This window comes from Struthio camelus, chromosome 9 (assembly GCF_040807025.1).
Source record: "Struthio camelus isolate bStrCam1 chromosome 9, bStrCam1.hap1, whole genome shotgun sequence".
Classification (NCBI taxonomy): Eukaryota; Metazoa; Chordata; class Aves; order Struthioniformes; family Struthionidae; genus Struthio; species Struthio camelus.
The window spans coordinates 26,653,245-26,671,082 of NC_090950.1; the positions used below are offsets into that span (position 1 = coordinate 26,653,245).

Sequence of the window (17,838 nt, forward strand, 5' to 3'; positions counted from 1 at the left end):
CTCATGGTTTCCACTCCACTGTGTACGGACAGGCAGCAAGGCCAGTGCTCGCTGGCTGAGAAGCAAAACAGAGGCAATCAAGATGAAAATGTACAATGAGATACGTTATATTAATCTGCTTCTTGCACCCCAAATATTTGGACTGTACATATGAATAATATAGGAATGCTCAGAGCCAAAAACATAATCCACCTCTATAATGAGCCAAGAGAGGAAGCCATTAGTGAATCGGCCAGATGTAATTAACAGAAGGATAAACAATGTGCAATGGTGTTTTGTAGTTCAGAGACAGTTCTAAAACTCTGGATATTTCCAGAACTGTCTCTTCTGCTGAGATTCCAGATGCAAAGGGCACCAAAAATCCTTTTTCTAGTTTTGCCAAAACTGCGCATCACAACGCTGTGATACGACATGCCAGCTCAAACTTACAGCGTCAATTCCTTTGTGCTAGCCAAAGTGTCAGTGGTGGCAATCTCTAGGGAAAAATTATGGAATAAATATGCATATTCCCTCAACCTCTAACAGGCTGAAATGGAAGTCTTCTGTCAGTAACAACAGCTTGTTTCAACTTTAGGTGAACATCATCATGACAGGAGCAATGTAACATTTACATAAATATAAATAAATATACATTCTGACTTTTAATTTGCTCATTCTCACTGGATGAATCCTATGAATAGTTTTTTTGCTGGGCATTACTCCTGATGGTTACTCCCACACCGCAAATTTTAACCTAGCGCTTTCCTTATGATCAGGATACTATTTTCCAGGAATTGTATTGCCAGATGTCACAAATGCAGCGGACAGTTACATCACATTACAAGTATGGGGCTTGATTCAACACAATTAAAATTAATGAGTTTTTTATTACCTAAGATTTGCTAGAATCAATGCCATAATTAAAAGATACAGTCATACTTTTAAAATCAGTCTACATATTTGTGACATATCCACTCACAGTACCTAATAGTCCTACAACTATCTTGTACATGAAAAAAAATCTGTATGGGTGTAGTTTTCAACTAGGAAAAAAAACTTTTGTTTTATTTTTTTTTAAATATAGACCATTTTGAATACTGTCCAGTAAAATACTATAAAGGCTTTACTAAAATAATCAAGATCAGGAAATTAATTTTGCTATAATTGCCTTCAGAATTAATAATGCTTGTTTTATAATTGACATATAAAAGAAATATGGTCAAATTTGAAAGAACAGTTTTTTCTGCACCAAAAGAGATTCAGAGCAGAAAAAATTATTTATTTTTCCAGTGTCCTTAAGAACAATCTTCATTATTTTCTTCAATGTGTTCTACAAGGCTCAGATTCTATGAACATCTGTTATATATTAATTTTATACATATAAGCAATCTAACTGCAATCGGTAGAACTACTATTTTTAGCTAACCAGGAACAACAGAAATAAAGAGAAGTTGTAAAATCACAAGAACTATTTTAGCAAGGGAAGGCCAGATATACAGAAAGAAAAGCAATGTTAAACTCCTTTTTTTAATGGGTCTAGATTTTTCTACTGTACTCTTTCTGTGCCTCATGCTCCTGAGATATTCTTACTTCTGTCCCAAATTGTGCCCTTGCTCAGAGTGATGGGAAACCATCGTAGGGTCAATGACTTGTCTATGGAGTTGTACCACGTAAGCAAGAGAAAACTTTGGTCCAAAGAAATCTTGGAAAGATCTTACTCGCAGGTTATCAAAGGAGAAGGTGGAGGTTATCCACGTAATCTGGACTGCGACAGTGAGCAGTACATTGCTGTGGGATGAGCTGTACGTTGCTGTGGGGCTGGATGAGCGTTGCCCTGGAGCAAGGTATAAATGGCATAGCATCAGATGTAACCTCACTGGCAGTCTCCCCTGCTCCCCAACTTCTTTTTGCACTAGCAAGCCCCAATCATATGTGGAAGCGAACAATCTACCTGCTACAAATACTGAATTAGCGATCATCGTAATTTGACTTCACTCCAGTCTGCAAGTCGTGGAGTAGAGGAGAGACATGACTTCCTGGAAGTACAGGGTTCTCATTCATTTCCAGAAAAACCCTCTTTGGCTTTTTCGCTTACCTGGCTTTTATGGAGGACTCCTTCCCACTCCCCTCTGCTCGTGGTTTGGGTGACTTAACAGAGGGCAAAAAGGGACTCTTATTCCTTTGCCCAGGTGTGAAGTCCTAATCTGATCTGGTAGCAGAGTTGATTGTGTTTGGGAAGCATAAGTGGAATGAATAAAGTTAAAAAGAAGTAAAAATCTTTCCAAAGGGATGAATGTGTAAGAGAAAATGAAAACTATAACAAAGGAGAACAGTGGTTTGTAATGTAATAAAGGTAATGTTATCTATTAAAAGAAGCATTGTTTCTCTTAATTATCACATAATCCTCAATTTCATTCCTGGTTTTCAATAACTTCATATATTACTATATGGTTTTCAAAATCATCAGTGTTGTTCAGTACTTGATATAAAGCCATTTTTAGCAGAACACGTTTTAGTGCTCATTCACAGTGTTTTGAAGAAAATATTTCATCAACACATGCTTAACTACACAAAATGATAACACACTTACATTCTCCCTTTCCCTCCTCTGGTATTCCACAAGAGTTTTCCCTCTCATGGCATAAAATAAGGAGCAGTGAATTTTATATTGCAGCAAACAACTGACTGTTGAGCTGAGTGCTAGTGCTGACCCAGGTAGCACTGTTTTATAGTCTGAAGATCAAAGTGCAGCTTACCCATCAAAACCACATCCCAGCCTTTGTTTATTACTCTCTTAACCTTTCATCTGTACTTGATGTGCTTTGCACAGCACTGAAAAATACAAATACAAAGAATGTTCAGCAAGCCCTCTTTTGGTGAGTGTTTTTTATTTCTTGACTTAACATAGTATTAACAGGTTCCTTGCTTTTCTTGACGTTCTTCCCTCATTAGAACTACTGTTATATTCCTTCTGAAAAATAAGTGGTTTAATACACAGAATAATTTTTCAGCTTAATAGAAAAATATACTTCAGTGTGTTCATTTGATTCACCTGGGCAATATTTATATCAAAAAGTTGATAAACATTAATGAAAACATTTAATGAAATAATAAGGTTTATCACTAATATTACTTCCTCTTTTTTGTATCCTTTTAAAACTAAAATTATTTTAGGGAGATTTTTCTAAGGAAGTGCACTGAAAGATATCAGATATATGTAAACACTCTCTTAAGGGAAAAGAAAACAAAACCCCTTATCAGGTGTATTCTTAGAGAGAAATCCCCAAAGATGTCTTAAAAACAGCCTTCTAAATTCTTCAAGTTGTTAAGCATAGCACATTTAACCTGCTTTTTACAACTCTTTCATTCCAAAGCATTTCACTGCTTACATTTACTGAAAAGCCGCTATTAAAAGCACCTTCAATCTGCTTTATACATGTCAAATTCAGAAAGCTATTAGCTGTAATTGGCAATTTAATTTTTTCCTTTTGCTGCTTTTAGTGCATGATCAGCTTCCAAAAAGTAAGGTTTTAGAATTTCACTAATGTACCCTAAGTGATGTATTCACCCATGGCGTAGGCAGATTTTAGTTAAGAAATTGGTGTTCATCAACATGTGATTTTTCAATATGTATCAAGAGATGTGAGAAATATGTGCTCAGAAATTGTAGAATTGTGTGGAAAAAGGAGCAGTGAGATGAGTGAAAAGATGAAGAGGAGACATCTGGGCATGCTAAAAACACAGGAAAAAAAGCAGTCCTTCATCCCTTTGCAACTTCTTGCAGATAGTCTTTAGTACTCCCAAAAATTAGCAACTGCTCCTTTATAACAAATTCAAGTTTCAGTTGCAAAAGCTATATCTCAGGACTACACATGAGATAGCCTGTGACCATGTGATTCTTCATCCCCTAACATTTAACTCTTGGGTGATACGAGGCTAAGTGCGGGTTTCACCCAGAGAGTCTGAAAGGCTTAGCGCTCAGTGTGAAAAAAAGGATCTCCACCTCTGCTTTGTCCATAAGCCGCTGTACAGTTTGCAGAAGAAAACAGACTCATTGCTGGACTGTCAGAGCTGTCAAAGTCTACTGTGACAGTAAAATAGGTAGTAATCCTTTCTATGCCTCTGAGCCATAGTACTTATATGTCTGAAACCATAACAAGTCAAAATAGGTGATACATCTACTCATGTCAAAACAGGTAGTACCATGGTTATTGCTTTGCAGAAAACCATCCTGTCTAACACTACTTATAACGGGATAATGCGTTTTTATTAGAGTCCAGTCTGTTGAGAGACAGGTTTACAAAAATAGTCAGGAGGCTGAAGATCAGGTAGATGTCTAGGGAACAAATCGTCTGTCCCCTCATGGCAAGTAGTATCCCATCCCCGTGCCTTCAGATCCCAGACTCCCAGAGTCCTTGAGGTCGGAAGGCACCTCTGGAGATGGCGTAGCCCAACCGCCCTGTGTAAAGCAGGCTCAACTACAGCAGGTTGCTCAGGATCTTGTCCTGCTGGGATCTGAACATCTCCAAGGATGGAGACTCCATAACCTGTCTTGGCAATGTGTTCCAGGGTTTGACCACCCTCACAATAAATTTGTTTTTTCCTTGTGTTTAAATGGAATTCCCTGTATAATCAGTGCCCATTATCTCCTGTTGCTCCCTCCCATGAGCTGCTTTACACACTGATTGCAAGACAATTGCAAGACATCCCCACAGCGCTTGCTGATTCAACCCAGGAAGATTCATGCCCATGCACAGCAGCAGGTGGAGGCTGGATATAATATCCTAGGGCATCTCAAATGGTATTAGAAACATGTGGGCAATGGAATCAGTCCACCCAATACAGCGCCCTGGTACTGCAGGTGCCTGACTCTCATGGATTTAACTTCGAGTTTAGCTTCCAAACTGCTTGGACTGCATAAATTCCAAGAGATGTCTGTTTGCATTTTTAGGTATCTTTTGCGAATAACCGTAGTAAAGTCAGATCCAAGGGGGGGAAAAAACAAACAAACAAAAAAATCTTGTTCCAGGGATGTTTTCCCAAAGAAACTGATCAGCAATGCCAGTTTTCTCAGTTTCCTACGTAGATGTCTTTTTCTGGAAAAATCTTCCTCTTTCTATATAAATTTAAACGGAAGCTAGTGCAAGCCAAAGCCCTTCATATGCTTGTTTTCATTTCTTTTGGCTTCCTGCACATTGCTTAGTTGGCAGAGAGAAATCAAGAACCATGTTCTGAGTATGTTTCTGCTGGGTTTTGCAACTTTGCAGGATGACTTTAACAAGTTAACTATTAGTGCACATTGACCCTCACAAGTAATTTTATTTCTTTCAGAGTGCCATTGATTATCTTTACCTAACTCCTGCAGATCTCCAGGGACCATACACTGAGGAACCACAGAGAATGTGATGAAAAAAGCTTTTAAAGGACTCAAAATTTTTAGCACCAAAAGACTGACTAAGCACTTGTATAAATGGAAAGTGCATGGTTCATGGCAAAAGCTCTCCTCTGTCTAGTCAGAGAAAGGAATTTTGTTTATCTATTTCCATCATCCAAACACCAGGATTCAGTCATTAATGGGACATACATCTACTTGGGCACATTTTTCAAATTGTTTTGTTGAAGGCTGTAAGAAAGTCATACAACAACAGAGACCTACATACTGTTAGTGTAATACTGAAAATTGTGCCAGAGTCATACTAGAACATTTTAGTGATTTCAATAGCGGTAGGTTACAAAGGTGCTTACAACAACTGGAATAACCGGGGGGGGGGGCACTTTTTCTTGGAGCTGTTGGCTGCAGAAACAAAATACCCATCTTCTTCACAGCCCCTGTCCCAAGTGGTTCTGCTGTGGACACAGCATGTTATCACAGCTGCTTCTTCAATACCACACACACAACATTACCAATTTCTGGTTGGTCTTAGTAAAAAATGGATAAGGGTCTACCAAGGGTCAGGATCTTCTAATGATGGGTAACGATAGGCGCTTGTAACCATTCTGCAAGAGGGCCTGTTCTGCAGTAACCTGGAACTGGAAGTGCTTTAAAGAAAGCACGATCTGCAGAAAGATGAGAACAGGAAGGAGGACTTTTTCCACATCTGTAAGATCATCCATACTATCTCTGCCCCTCTGCTGCAGCTTTAATACACTATAGCCAAGCAGCACTACTTGGTATAAGTATTTTAAAAAAAGGTTTAAACTGAGCATTTTTTCCAGTTAATATTTTTTCAAAATTGTTGGTTCCACCACATCCTACTGAATACACACCTTTTGGCAAATTTGTTTGCACACACACACTTTCCAAAGGAACTTGTTTACAACAAAAATATCTGCTGCCATGAATGAATTTGAACCAGAGATCAAAACACTCCCTATGAAATATTTATGAAAAGAAACCAGCCAAAAACTATATAGAACTTTTAAAGGATACAAAACCAACACTATGTGCATATGGAGAAAAAACAGAAATATACGCCTTATTTTAAAACTGTTTAAGAATGCAGCCTTAAATCTCAAACTGTGATCATCACTTCAAGAACGTTTAGGTTAGAGACAACTGCAAAGATAGAATTCAGGCACTATTTTGGATGTTGAATTTTGTGGTTGCTAGAAAATATAGGTAGTATCATGTTGTCTGTCAACAACGTTTGCAAAGCACAGCTTCAGCTGGAGAAAACTCATATTAGAAAAGAATTATATTAGCAATTGCCAAGTGAGTTCTTTGCTTTCCTATTAAAAAGAAAATGTATGAAATAGTAAGTAAGTTTCCATTTTAAGTTCTCTTTTTAATATAAATTCAAGGAGCTAATGAGAAATAAAATCCTAGCAATCTGCATCCAAAGAGCTATTAACTACGAAAGCAGGAGAAACTTCACGATGAAATGGTTTGTAAACTTTTAACACACAGGACGTGCAAGCCCTTGAAGTGTTAAAAGAGAAAATTTTATGTTACCAAAAAGAAATGGTGAAAAGAAAGTTAATACTCTTATTATTGTGAACATTTCCATTTCAATCTATCATAAATCATTCTTCTAGTTAAGGACTATATAAAAGGGAAAGGAAAATATTTAGAGAATTTTTTTCAAAGAGGCATGTAATAATGAAATGAGTAATTATAATAGCATTAGGATACTCAGGAGTGTATTTTACAGGGTCATTAATATGGTGCATGGGTAGCTAAAAGCACACTGCCTTTGGCCTCATGCCTCACAACACACATGGGGCATGCATTAATGGCTCCATAAAGCACACCCTTTTTTGTCTCAATGCTTTAATAAAGCCATACAGATGAAATGCTAAACCATTTTCAGTTAAGCTAGAATATTTTGCTAAAGCTGAAAGCAAAATTTTAGCTCTGCTCTATAGTAGTCGTTGGAAATCAGCTATAGCAGCAAATAACCTAATGCCCTAAGTATTTTAGCTACAAGTAGCTACAAACTTTTTTTTAGAAGAAACTAATTTGCCCATTTGTTTCTGGTGGAAATCACTGAGATGATACGAATGAATGCTTACCAAATTCATGGAACATTAGAAACCTAAATATGGAAAATATGTTATGGAAATGCTTGACTTTTCTTTTTTTGAAATGATTTGTATCTATATGGCACTATGCCTCTTTTCTCTGTATATTGTGTATTTCTGTACTAAAGACTTCATTGTCACATAATGAAAATCAAAATAACGTAAAGAATTTTTTCAGGATACCCACGGCAATGTAAAATCTCTCAGCCTAAGTACTGTTGAAAAGTGTTGGAAAGATGAAAAAACTGTAAGGAATGTGGGAAATTTCATGAAATCAAACATCCAAAAGGTGATAGGAATATGCAACAAAGTCATTTTTTAAAATCAGTAGAATTCTTGAATGAGGAGCCAATCTCTGAAACCAAGGCTGCCTCCCCCTTGTTCATTTTATCTCACAAGAACCTTGACACGTAAAGAGTGAAAAACGACTGCAGAACAATGAAAAAACCAATAAGTTCAACTTCTGTCTTGCTTCTCATTTTGAGCAACAAAAAACAAAAAAAACCCCTGCAACATGGGGAAGACATTTCAAATTCTTAATTAAGATACATAAGTAATTTTTTTTTTTTCAAAAGTATATTTAGCTTGCAACCTGTACAACACAGAAGACACTCAAAATACTTCTACAGAGATGTTGATATCTATTATTTATTTGCTTGAAGGCAGTTTTCATACTCTACTTAATAGGGGATGGTAACCAATACACATCATTTACTCTATCCCTTCATAGGCTCTAGCAGTTTGTCATGTATTAATGTATTCCAATTCAATTTTCATGAAAATAGCATTTGTTTGCCAGTACATCGTGGGGTGTAAGATATCAGCATATCAAACAATTCAGTCTTTTATTTATTCTCAGTTGGAAAGTAATGCAAAGTGCTACATTTTAGTGCACAATTTTCTACATTGGCTGAATAAGGCAGACATTTACACATGGATCGCCCATTAACTGGAAGAAAAGATTTAGGATCCTCTCTTGCCTGTACTGCTGCCAAGAGAGTTTTGGGTCCTTTAAATCTAGTGTTCTTGTTACTCTCTTGAACTATTGAAAAGTACTGTTACAACCTGTAAAATATAGCTCTTGTTAAATTGATACAAAAGTATCATGGGGTATTGCATCAAAGACATACCATGTCATTATTTAAGCTAGTACCTCTAGATGTATATGACTTTGCACATGGAAAAAAACCATAAAACATGAGCAATTTTATACATTTGAAATGTGTGAAAAGAATGAAAGCAGTGTTTGCAATGGAAATCACTGTCAACTTACCTCATTTCCTCCAAAGCCCCACAGAACACAAAAGTGCTTTATTTAAGCTTCAGAAAACTCGGGACTATTTTAATGTATGTAATTAAATACAGTGCACTGGAAATCCAGAAATAGACTATCTACTTGTCCTGCTCCTCCTATCAGATGTGTCAAAGGAATCTCCATTTGCTTCTTTATGGGTGCTAACCAGAGGTCAGAGCAGATACAGCAGTGTAAAACTCCCGAGTGAAGCATGTCTGGCCCATCAAGACTATGGCCAGTGGCAGATGTGGCCCAGATGCTGTAGTGCATTTCTTCATGTCCTTCTGTCTTAGTTGTAAATCACAATACCGGAAACTCTGAGGATTACTTCAGTGTTGGAAGCGCCCTTACTGATATACACATTGCATAAAATTCCTAATTCATCCTCACCTCTTGGCTCACGGTAGGAACATCCGACAGATCCTTTCTGGGAAACTCTGGCACCTGACAAAGATAGAGCAACCTAAAATCTGTCTGCTTGAAAGCATGGGGACAAGCCTGGCTTCCTGACAGGTCTCCCATCACGGTACAACCAAGGACTTAAGACACTCTACAGTGTACAGTACAGGTTATTTTGTATAACCGTAACATTTGTAATATTGCAGATTAGAAGTTTTGCGCGTGGATCAGTGATGGTGAAAATGTAATTTGGTCCGATACTCCACAGAAGAACATGAAGGAGCTAGCCGTAACTAGGTGACAAGAACTGTAAATTCCTTCATCAAGGATAGTAGGGTCAAAGATTCTGAGGCAATAGGATGTCTGTAATTTGTTTGCACTGAACATCTCCCTTCTATTTTGCAAATATTATCACGCTGAAGTTTATTATGCTCTCAAAGATAAATCTGCTATTTGGCAAAACTGAAATACTTTTATTTTATGATTAAATATTGATCAAGGGAATTTATGTTACCAAAAAGTAATTCCTCTCGATGGAAATGACACAAACTACTCTTATGCCAAAACAAATAGTTTTAAAGCTTGTTATTTGTTATTTTTCTGTTTACCAAAAAATAAGTCTAGTGACAAACATTGGAATAACTCTATTATTTAAAATATACCTGTACCAAGACAGAAACCTATTCAATGCTAAACAAAATGATGTCTTTGTGCCCTAGGAAATAGAGAAACGGGTGTGTATCCATCTCTCTAAACAGATGGATAACGTCAATTTGCTGTGCTAGAAAAAAGCACAAATAGAAAAGGAATGGTTCATTTTAAAAGTGCACTATATATTCAGGGTTCCCATTTCATAAATATCTTGCCCGCTGTGCACTGCAGTTGACCCTTTAAACATCTCTAGTCAATAACCTATTGTTTACCGTAAGCCCATTTTGTCATTTTGATGATACCGATTCAAGTGTGGCAATCTTCCTTTCTCTGCTCCACTGCATACGTGCCTCCCTTTGGCTAGCACTACCTCACAAAAGAGCCAGGAAAATGTCACTAATTACAGCAGGACTGAGAACCAAATGCTAATTCTCTTAACAGATCTATAAAATGAGGACACTGTAAATCTAGGTGAGCTGTGCTTGGGCCTCCTGTGAACTAGGTGGTCCTGAGGTTACTTACTCTATTAAATAAAAGTTGTCTAATACATTTTTAGAATTACAAGGATCTGTAAATCAGACTTGGGAAGTACTTCGCCAGAGGTAATAGATAACTGTAGTGCGCCCTCCATCTTAACCTCTTGAATTTATCCAGCATCAAGTTCACTTGGAGAGGTTCAGACCAAGAAATAGTGATATGCAAGGATAAGATGGTCTTCAGATAGCGCCTTCTGGACACTTTCCCTACAGCATAACCTCAAAATGTTAAAATTTCATTTATCAACAACTTAATATTTATATATCTAAAGGAGTCTGGTTATGTAGCTGTCAAAGGTCCCCAAGAGCGTTTATGAATTTTATTCCCTGCATGTTCTCCCCGTTCAGAAAGCTTAAATGAATGATTTCTGACTGCAGCATTTTGATGTGTTTTGCTATTAATTTCCCATCTTTACTTTCAATGTAATGTACTTTTAATTAGGCAATAATATATAATCTTCGATTCATCTATCATTTTTATTCAAACATATTAGGAAACGGAAAATAGAAGAAGGCTCATCAGAGACCCTTTGGTGGTACAGCAAAGCCAGAATAAAATGCCATATCCTGAGAGTAACTTTAAGATTTCATAAAAAGATAATGGATGTGCTTGTCACTGACACTAATGATCAAACATTTCCCCAGTTTTACTGGATATTAAATTGTGAACTATAAAAGAAAACTCCACAGTCTAAGCAATGTAGAAAAAAAGAATTTTACTATATTTTTTATCTCCTTTGATGTCTACCTAACTTAAACCTTCTTATGCCACCGTTACTTAAACTGAATAGTCACTATGACATTAATGGGCAACGGTTAGCCCCATTAAAGTGAAGAAGCCTGTTCTCGGGAGGAAATACAACTCAACCTCAGGTTGCAGAATAAGGCATTATAAAATGCTTAAGGGACACAGGCTACTAATACAGCAAAATATCTGCATGTATTTGACTAAAACTTTTTTAATCTACCATGAAGCAATTTTTGAAATAGCTACATCTGAATTACCTAGATGAGTTTGAAACATGCTTGAAAGATATTCTCTGTTTAACACTTTCAGTATAAAAAAAAATTATAACCACCATAGCAAAATAAGGAGAAGAGCAAATTAAAAAAAACAACCAAACAAAAAAAAACCCTAAAAACCTATCTGATGGGAAGAATACAAAATAATTGCCAAAATAAAGATCATTCATTTTGACTAATCAGATCAACACTGAAAGATTCAGATCTAATTTGAAAGAACTGAAAAAAAAAAATCTGTGATTCTATTCTATTCTATTTAGAAGTAGAAGAAAACAAAACAAGACAAGACAATACCTTCCAGTCAGTTACAACAGAATTAGGCTTCTGAAATGGGCAGCTTCTCCAAAATTGTTCTGATTCATTTTTCATCCTAATTCACTGTCATCTCTCATTCTCAGGCACGTTTTAGATAAAAACAAAATTGCGCTAGGAAACTCGCTGGGGTTTTGGAGGGTAGGGGGACTTGTTTTAAGTGCAGTTTCTCCATACGTCTTTCATTTTTATCTTTGTTTCTCTTTATCAAATAGATTTCACTTTTAAGTGATTTCTAACATTTTAGTTAGAAGCCAAGCAGCTCCATAAAATGTAGGTCCTCAACCAGGACATCTATAGGACAAAGAGTGTCTTGGCTCAGAATAAACAGGAAAACAACCTCCATTGCACTAAAAGCCTTTTACTGTTGACTTAGAACAGCATTGCAAAGAATCTAACATTGTAGCATATCCTCGCTCCCCATCGCTATCGGTCTGGATGAAGAAGTTACTACTGCAACTCTAAACACTTATTTAACTGGCTTCCTTGTTAAGAAATTTCGCAGTGTGAATCTTGGTACAACAACAGCAAAACTCCTAGGACATGCACAGCTCGTCTATCTTAAGATACCTATCCAGCGAGACAGATACAAGAAGCCCAGAGCAGCAAAGGTCATAGGAGAGTGAGAAGATAGGCCTTATTTTGTCCCTACATCTTCTCATGTGGAAAAAAAAATCCCTGTATTATGTCTCCCTGTACACTCAGGCGTTTTACACAGCAGTGAAGTGAGATCTGGTTCTCCCACCGGCAACGGCCAGCGAAGCGCAACTTCTCACCTTACGTGATGTGATTCAAGTAAAGGACGCTGAGAATTTCTTGTCTATGTGTTTTCATAACCACAACATTTAATGTGACGGCAAAGGCTAACGTTCTGCTGTACAGGGATGAACAACAGTTTCAAAACAGCAAAAGTTGTATCTACTACGATTATACAAAACTCTTGTTTGGGGGATATCATCTCTCTTACATGCTTATCCTAAGACCAGGAGATACAAAGTTGAAAGGCAGAAAATAAATGCAACGTGTGCAAATTCTTGGGTTTGATTACTAGTGTGTTTCTGCACTGCTTATTTAGTGATATATCATCATTATGTATTTAACGTATGACAGATAGGCATTGTACCAGATATAAAATACATGAATAACTGTTACGTACCGTTAAAAGGTGCATCTATTTTACTGAGAAAACCCTGCTAGCCTGATACCGGATTATTTTACAAAAGTCGACTTGAAAGTAATTTCAGGTATTCATACCAATCGTTGGATTCTTCTGAGTTTTAGAAGTAGTATTATAACAGGTCCCACTCAAGTGAAAATCAGTTCTTTGCCCCTTGAGGCTCTGTAAAGACCACACAGTCCAAAGGACTACAAAAGCACAAGCGCAAATGAAATGCTCCCAAGCTCAGTAAGATGCTGCCCGTTGGTTACCTCAGGGATCAGTGTTAAAATTACAAGTGATAAAGCCATTATCATCAACCAAAGTTAATTAATTTTCATCTTTCAAGCAACTTGCACTTCCAAACACTGCAACGACAAACGCATTTAGGAATTAGCTGCAATAACTTACACAAATAAACATTGTTTTCAGATAATGGATACTGTATCGCTGGACAGAGTGAAAAATAAAATATTAAAAAATAAAAAAAATTGATTAGAGTCACACATTACTAGCTGCTGCACCAACATGTGCTTAGGACTTGAGGTCACTGTATAAATTGGAAGATAGGAGGAGGGAGGGAAGCATACAAAATATCAAGACTTCCTTGCTGAGAGAAGTACATCACAAACAAAACTTCCAACTGGATACCAACGAGATAAACTCCAGCAAAAAACAGTTATGATCGCTCTGGAAATGATTCAGCCCCAGGTAAAACACAACTACAATAGACTAAATGTCAAGATCTAAGTCAAAATCCATTCCAATAAAAAGTCAAATTCATTGTCCCAGGTTTTAAAATTTTTAATAAAAATGAAACTGAGATATGCAAATTACCCACACAAGCAAGCCAGAACCAGTGGATTTGGGGATCACGCTAATTAAATTCAAAACACACAGAAATAGAACACTGCTGAAATAAGATGACCATACATAAGAAAACCAAAGTATCAGCCATTACTAATGCCTGTGAATTGAAAAGAAAGCTCACTGGTCTTCAGACTCACTGCTGCGAGTGATAACTGATTTATCAAGCCACTTTGGATGTTATAGATAATGCCATTATACCTATGTAAATATTCTGAAGAATTGTACTGAATTACATAATATCCTAGCACTGAATTCCTGCTTTCACGAGTCTCAGCATGCAAGATTTCAACAAAACGTGCAGAAGAAAACAAGTGCATCATTGTCTCAAGAGGTGTCAAACATATAAACATGACTAAACTGAACAAATAGCAAAGTGTAATCTTTTCAGAAAGACCAGCTAACAGAGAGATACCACACAAGTCTACCAACAACATCAGCATATGCTATTCACCTAAACTAAAACAATCAAAGGTAACTTTTCCTTCATGCTCTAATTTGGCCTAGAAAACAAATACCAGAGACGTTTGAATTGTACCCATAACACTTTCTAAGACAACAATGAAACTCAAAACAAACAGGTAGAAAGCGTAACCCTTAATAATCAATTTTGTCATAACCTTCTTGCTTTCTTGCAGCATGGAAAATCATGGTAATTCAGGAAACAATCTATTTCTACTGACATAAAGCCCTATTATCAGTGACTTAACATTAAAAAAAAAAATCTGATGTACCTATCTATGAAACACCACCGTGTTACTCACAGAAAAAAAGAACTCTTCTGCCTCACCAACTCAGCAGCGGGAACACCTGTTTCATATCACTAAATACAGAGCAGAACAGCAGGTTCTTCCAGATAATATTCGCAATGCCTTTATATCTCATCCCCAGAATACAAACCTTTCATTTGACAAAACAGATTCATAAATCAAAGAAAACAAACCAAAAAAATCTTTTTTTTAAATACATTCTCATGTGTAACATGAATTGCATTGCAAATAGCAGGGATTAATGGAAAGCTGAAAGCTTCTTACCAAGTACCCCAAGGCGATAGTTGACTGTGATGACTATCACATTCCCATAACTTGCTAGAACACTGCCATCATACAAATTTCCAGTGCCTTCCATGTAGGACCCTCCGTGAATATACACCATCACAGGCTTAGGTCCCCCACTGTCCCGAATGTCTGGAAAAAATATTAACACACATTTTATCTTGAGAAAGTACCAAAAAGGATACATGCAATATTTTAATTCTTTTTAGTAGAGTTATTTTTCTTGAAGTGTTTCTCAAGCAACATCAATTAAATAAAGAAATGAGTGGGGGGGGGAGTTGGGCTTTTTGTGGCTTGCTAGCTTGTTTGTAACTGAAGTTCATATTTTTGAAATACTTGTTGGCTTCAAAAAAGCAGAAAAAAAATTGAAATGGTAACATGATTGCTCAAACACAAACGGGTCAGCGGTCTGATTCTGTTCCTGCTGAATTTGACATAAAATAGCTATTAATGTCAGTGTGACCTCATTTAGGCAAAGCCAAAACACTTCTGAAAAAGCTCAGCCCATCTCTCTGTGCACACAGCTAAAGGCATTTCACTTAATTAAGCTAAATAAGATTTGTCCTCCTATGTAAGTTGTTGATGTGCCCTGTGATGGCTTTCAATATGATCACTAATTTATAAAAAGGGTGAATAAAAAGCAGTCCAAATAGGCTCCAATAGGCCTGCAGTCCAAATGCTCAAAAATGACTTTGAAGCTGTTGAACACTTAGGCCTTAAATGGGTATTATTTTGTAACCAGGGTAGCCTGAAGTTTAAGGAGAGCAGGCACTTCTGATTTTACTAAATTGTGAAAAGGACTGTGTGCACTACCTGCAAAAATAGCTGCCTGCAATGATGCTTCTAAATCCTCATCCAGCATTCAAACAAATAGTCAGCTTCTAAAAAAAAATGTGACAATGAACTCAGGTATCTTTTAGCACCCACTTAAAGATCTCTCTAGAAGCTGCGCTGTTCTCTCAAACATGAGGCACGTGGCACCCTGCTTTTTGTTGTTTTTTAGTAAAAGCATTTATTTGTGTGCGTCCCTAAATAGTCTGATTTGCAAAGGGACAGGTCTACTCTTGACAAAATGTTGAATGTCTAAGTTGAACAAAAACGTGAGTCACTAGTGTCCTTGTGAGCAAAATTCCTCTGAAAGTCCTTCCAAAGTACCACGTCCTTGTGAAGGAGTGGGTAGGAGCACTGCGGGCTGCTGCGGTCAGAGGTGTTGTCAAAGGATTCTTTTTGTTGGAGTGGAAAGAAATCAGCTAAGACGTAACTTTAAACTTTTATTTTATGCCTGGATTCATTTCTGTTTTGATCTAATTTACTAGGGGTCTGACTATTTTCCACTGCCTGACACAAGTCCTAATATTACATGCTACTATTCCATAAAAATCACGAACAACAACAGTAAGACAGAGCGTGAAAAATTCCCAGTCAGCAACGGTACTGAATGTTCTGGTTTGAAGAAGTTTTTTATCATTTTGACAGTATTCAAGCGACTTCCCTTGAATACCCCCTTCAGTGTTAGAAAAGACCTCAGATGCATTGTTTATTCCTTCGATTTGGAGGCACCCTAGCTCAGCCGCCTTCAGCTAAGCTCTCTGTTACGGTGTTGGCAACCTTTCTGAAGCGCTGTAAAGACAACTAGGTGAGGGCAGTTAAACTAAAACCCTGCTTTCTGTATTTGGTGAGAGAGAACAGCACAGATGTGTCTGTTTACAGAAAGCCAGCTGCTATTATTATTTTGATATTGATTCTAATTTGAAGAAAATGCCGGAACAGCCACAGAAATCGGATCTTCAGCAATTGGGAGTACCAGAACAATCCTTTATTCAAGACCGAAAGAATGACGAACGGTTGTGCATGGATTTGCTTGTATTGCTTTCCTGGTTCAAGCATACAGGAAGGGCTTTCCAACGTACCATTTCCAGAGTGTAAAGCTAAGGAGATTATTTATCTTCATTTTCCATAGGGTAGAATTATGAGCTCCCAAAGTTTAAAATGCACACCGTGGAAAAAGTCTTTTCAAATTCATATACTGTTTTCAGTGGATGCTTTGTTCGTAGTCTATGCATCATCAGCTTTTTTTTCAGATACAAATATGGAAGCAATAATAAATTATTAATCTGAAATCACTGTGTGACTGTTCCCAGCAGAAATTGTACACAGTTAATTGTATGCTTGGAGGTAGCACAGGGGGAGATTGTCTCAGAATTCTTCTTTAATTAAAATTACATAGAATTACAGAGCACCAACTGTGAACAGTAATGAAGTGTTGGTAGTACTTGTCTGTTTATCTGGAAAATAATATTGGAATATTTTTTAAAAAAATGGGTGTATTTTATCTATCTGAGAAAAGAAGCACACATTCACGAGTAAAATATGGCATGTAAAGCAGTGATTCTCTGACTAAATTCTGTCTATGTTATACTTCTGTTATTTCCTATTAATAATAGACTTGTAAGGATAATAGCCAGATAAAAAAAGACTAATTTTCAGCTTTGCCTATTTGCCATGTTAGATCAGATGAGATGCAGTATGAATTTTCCCTATGCCGCTTTGCCAAAGTCATCGGTCTTCGGAGAAACACATTCTACAAAAGAAATATGGTGCTTCTCTGTGTTGCGAGCTGTAATCTATTCCTGGAGACCTCGGTGAGGTTATCACAGCAAAATTCAGCTAAAGCTAGTGCGACTTTGCGCTGTGGATTATAGAGCACCTACGGAGATCTTCCTATGAAGTGTAACTTTGTCTAGAAAAGAAGAAGAACAGAGATAGCCACATTTTGAGGTCCAGTCTTACAGTCAGTGATTACATATCAACAGAAGCCGTGGTCTGCAGCTAGGAATATTTGAAAGGTGCAGATATTCAGCAGGGAGACAACTGCTTAACTACAGTTATTAACTAGAAATAAGACGATCAAATGAAGACACTAAAAAAAGACTAGACTACAGCAAAAAATAAGACCATAATAAAGGACGGTTTCCTACCAGAAAGACAGTAACTCTGTCACCCTTCTAAATTAAAATGGAGAAAGTGCTAGATAGTGCTCTGTGA

The 17,838-nt window shown here is 37.0% G+C and overlaps 1 protein-coding gene across 10 annotated transcripts in view; it reads right to left on the reverse strand.

Moving 5' to 3' along the window:
* The window catches only part of NLGN1 (neuroligin 1), a 397,001-nt gene that overhangs the window by 188,676 nt on the left and 190,487 nt on the right, over positions 1-17,838 (reverse strand). For all 10 annotated transcript variants that reach the window (XM_009673763.2, XM_009673764.2, XM_068954456.1 and 7 more), the window contains one exon: positions 14,773-14,925. In XM_009673763.2, the coding sequence (XP_009672058.1) occupies positions 14,773-14,925 (153 nt within the window). The remainder of the gene's footprint in view (positions 1-14,772; positions 14,926-17,838) is intronic.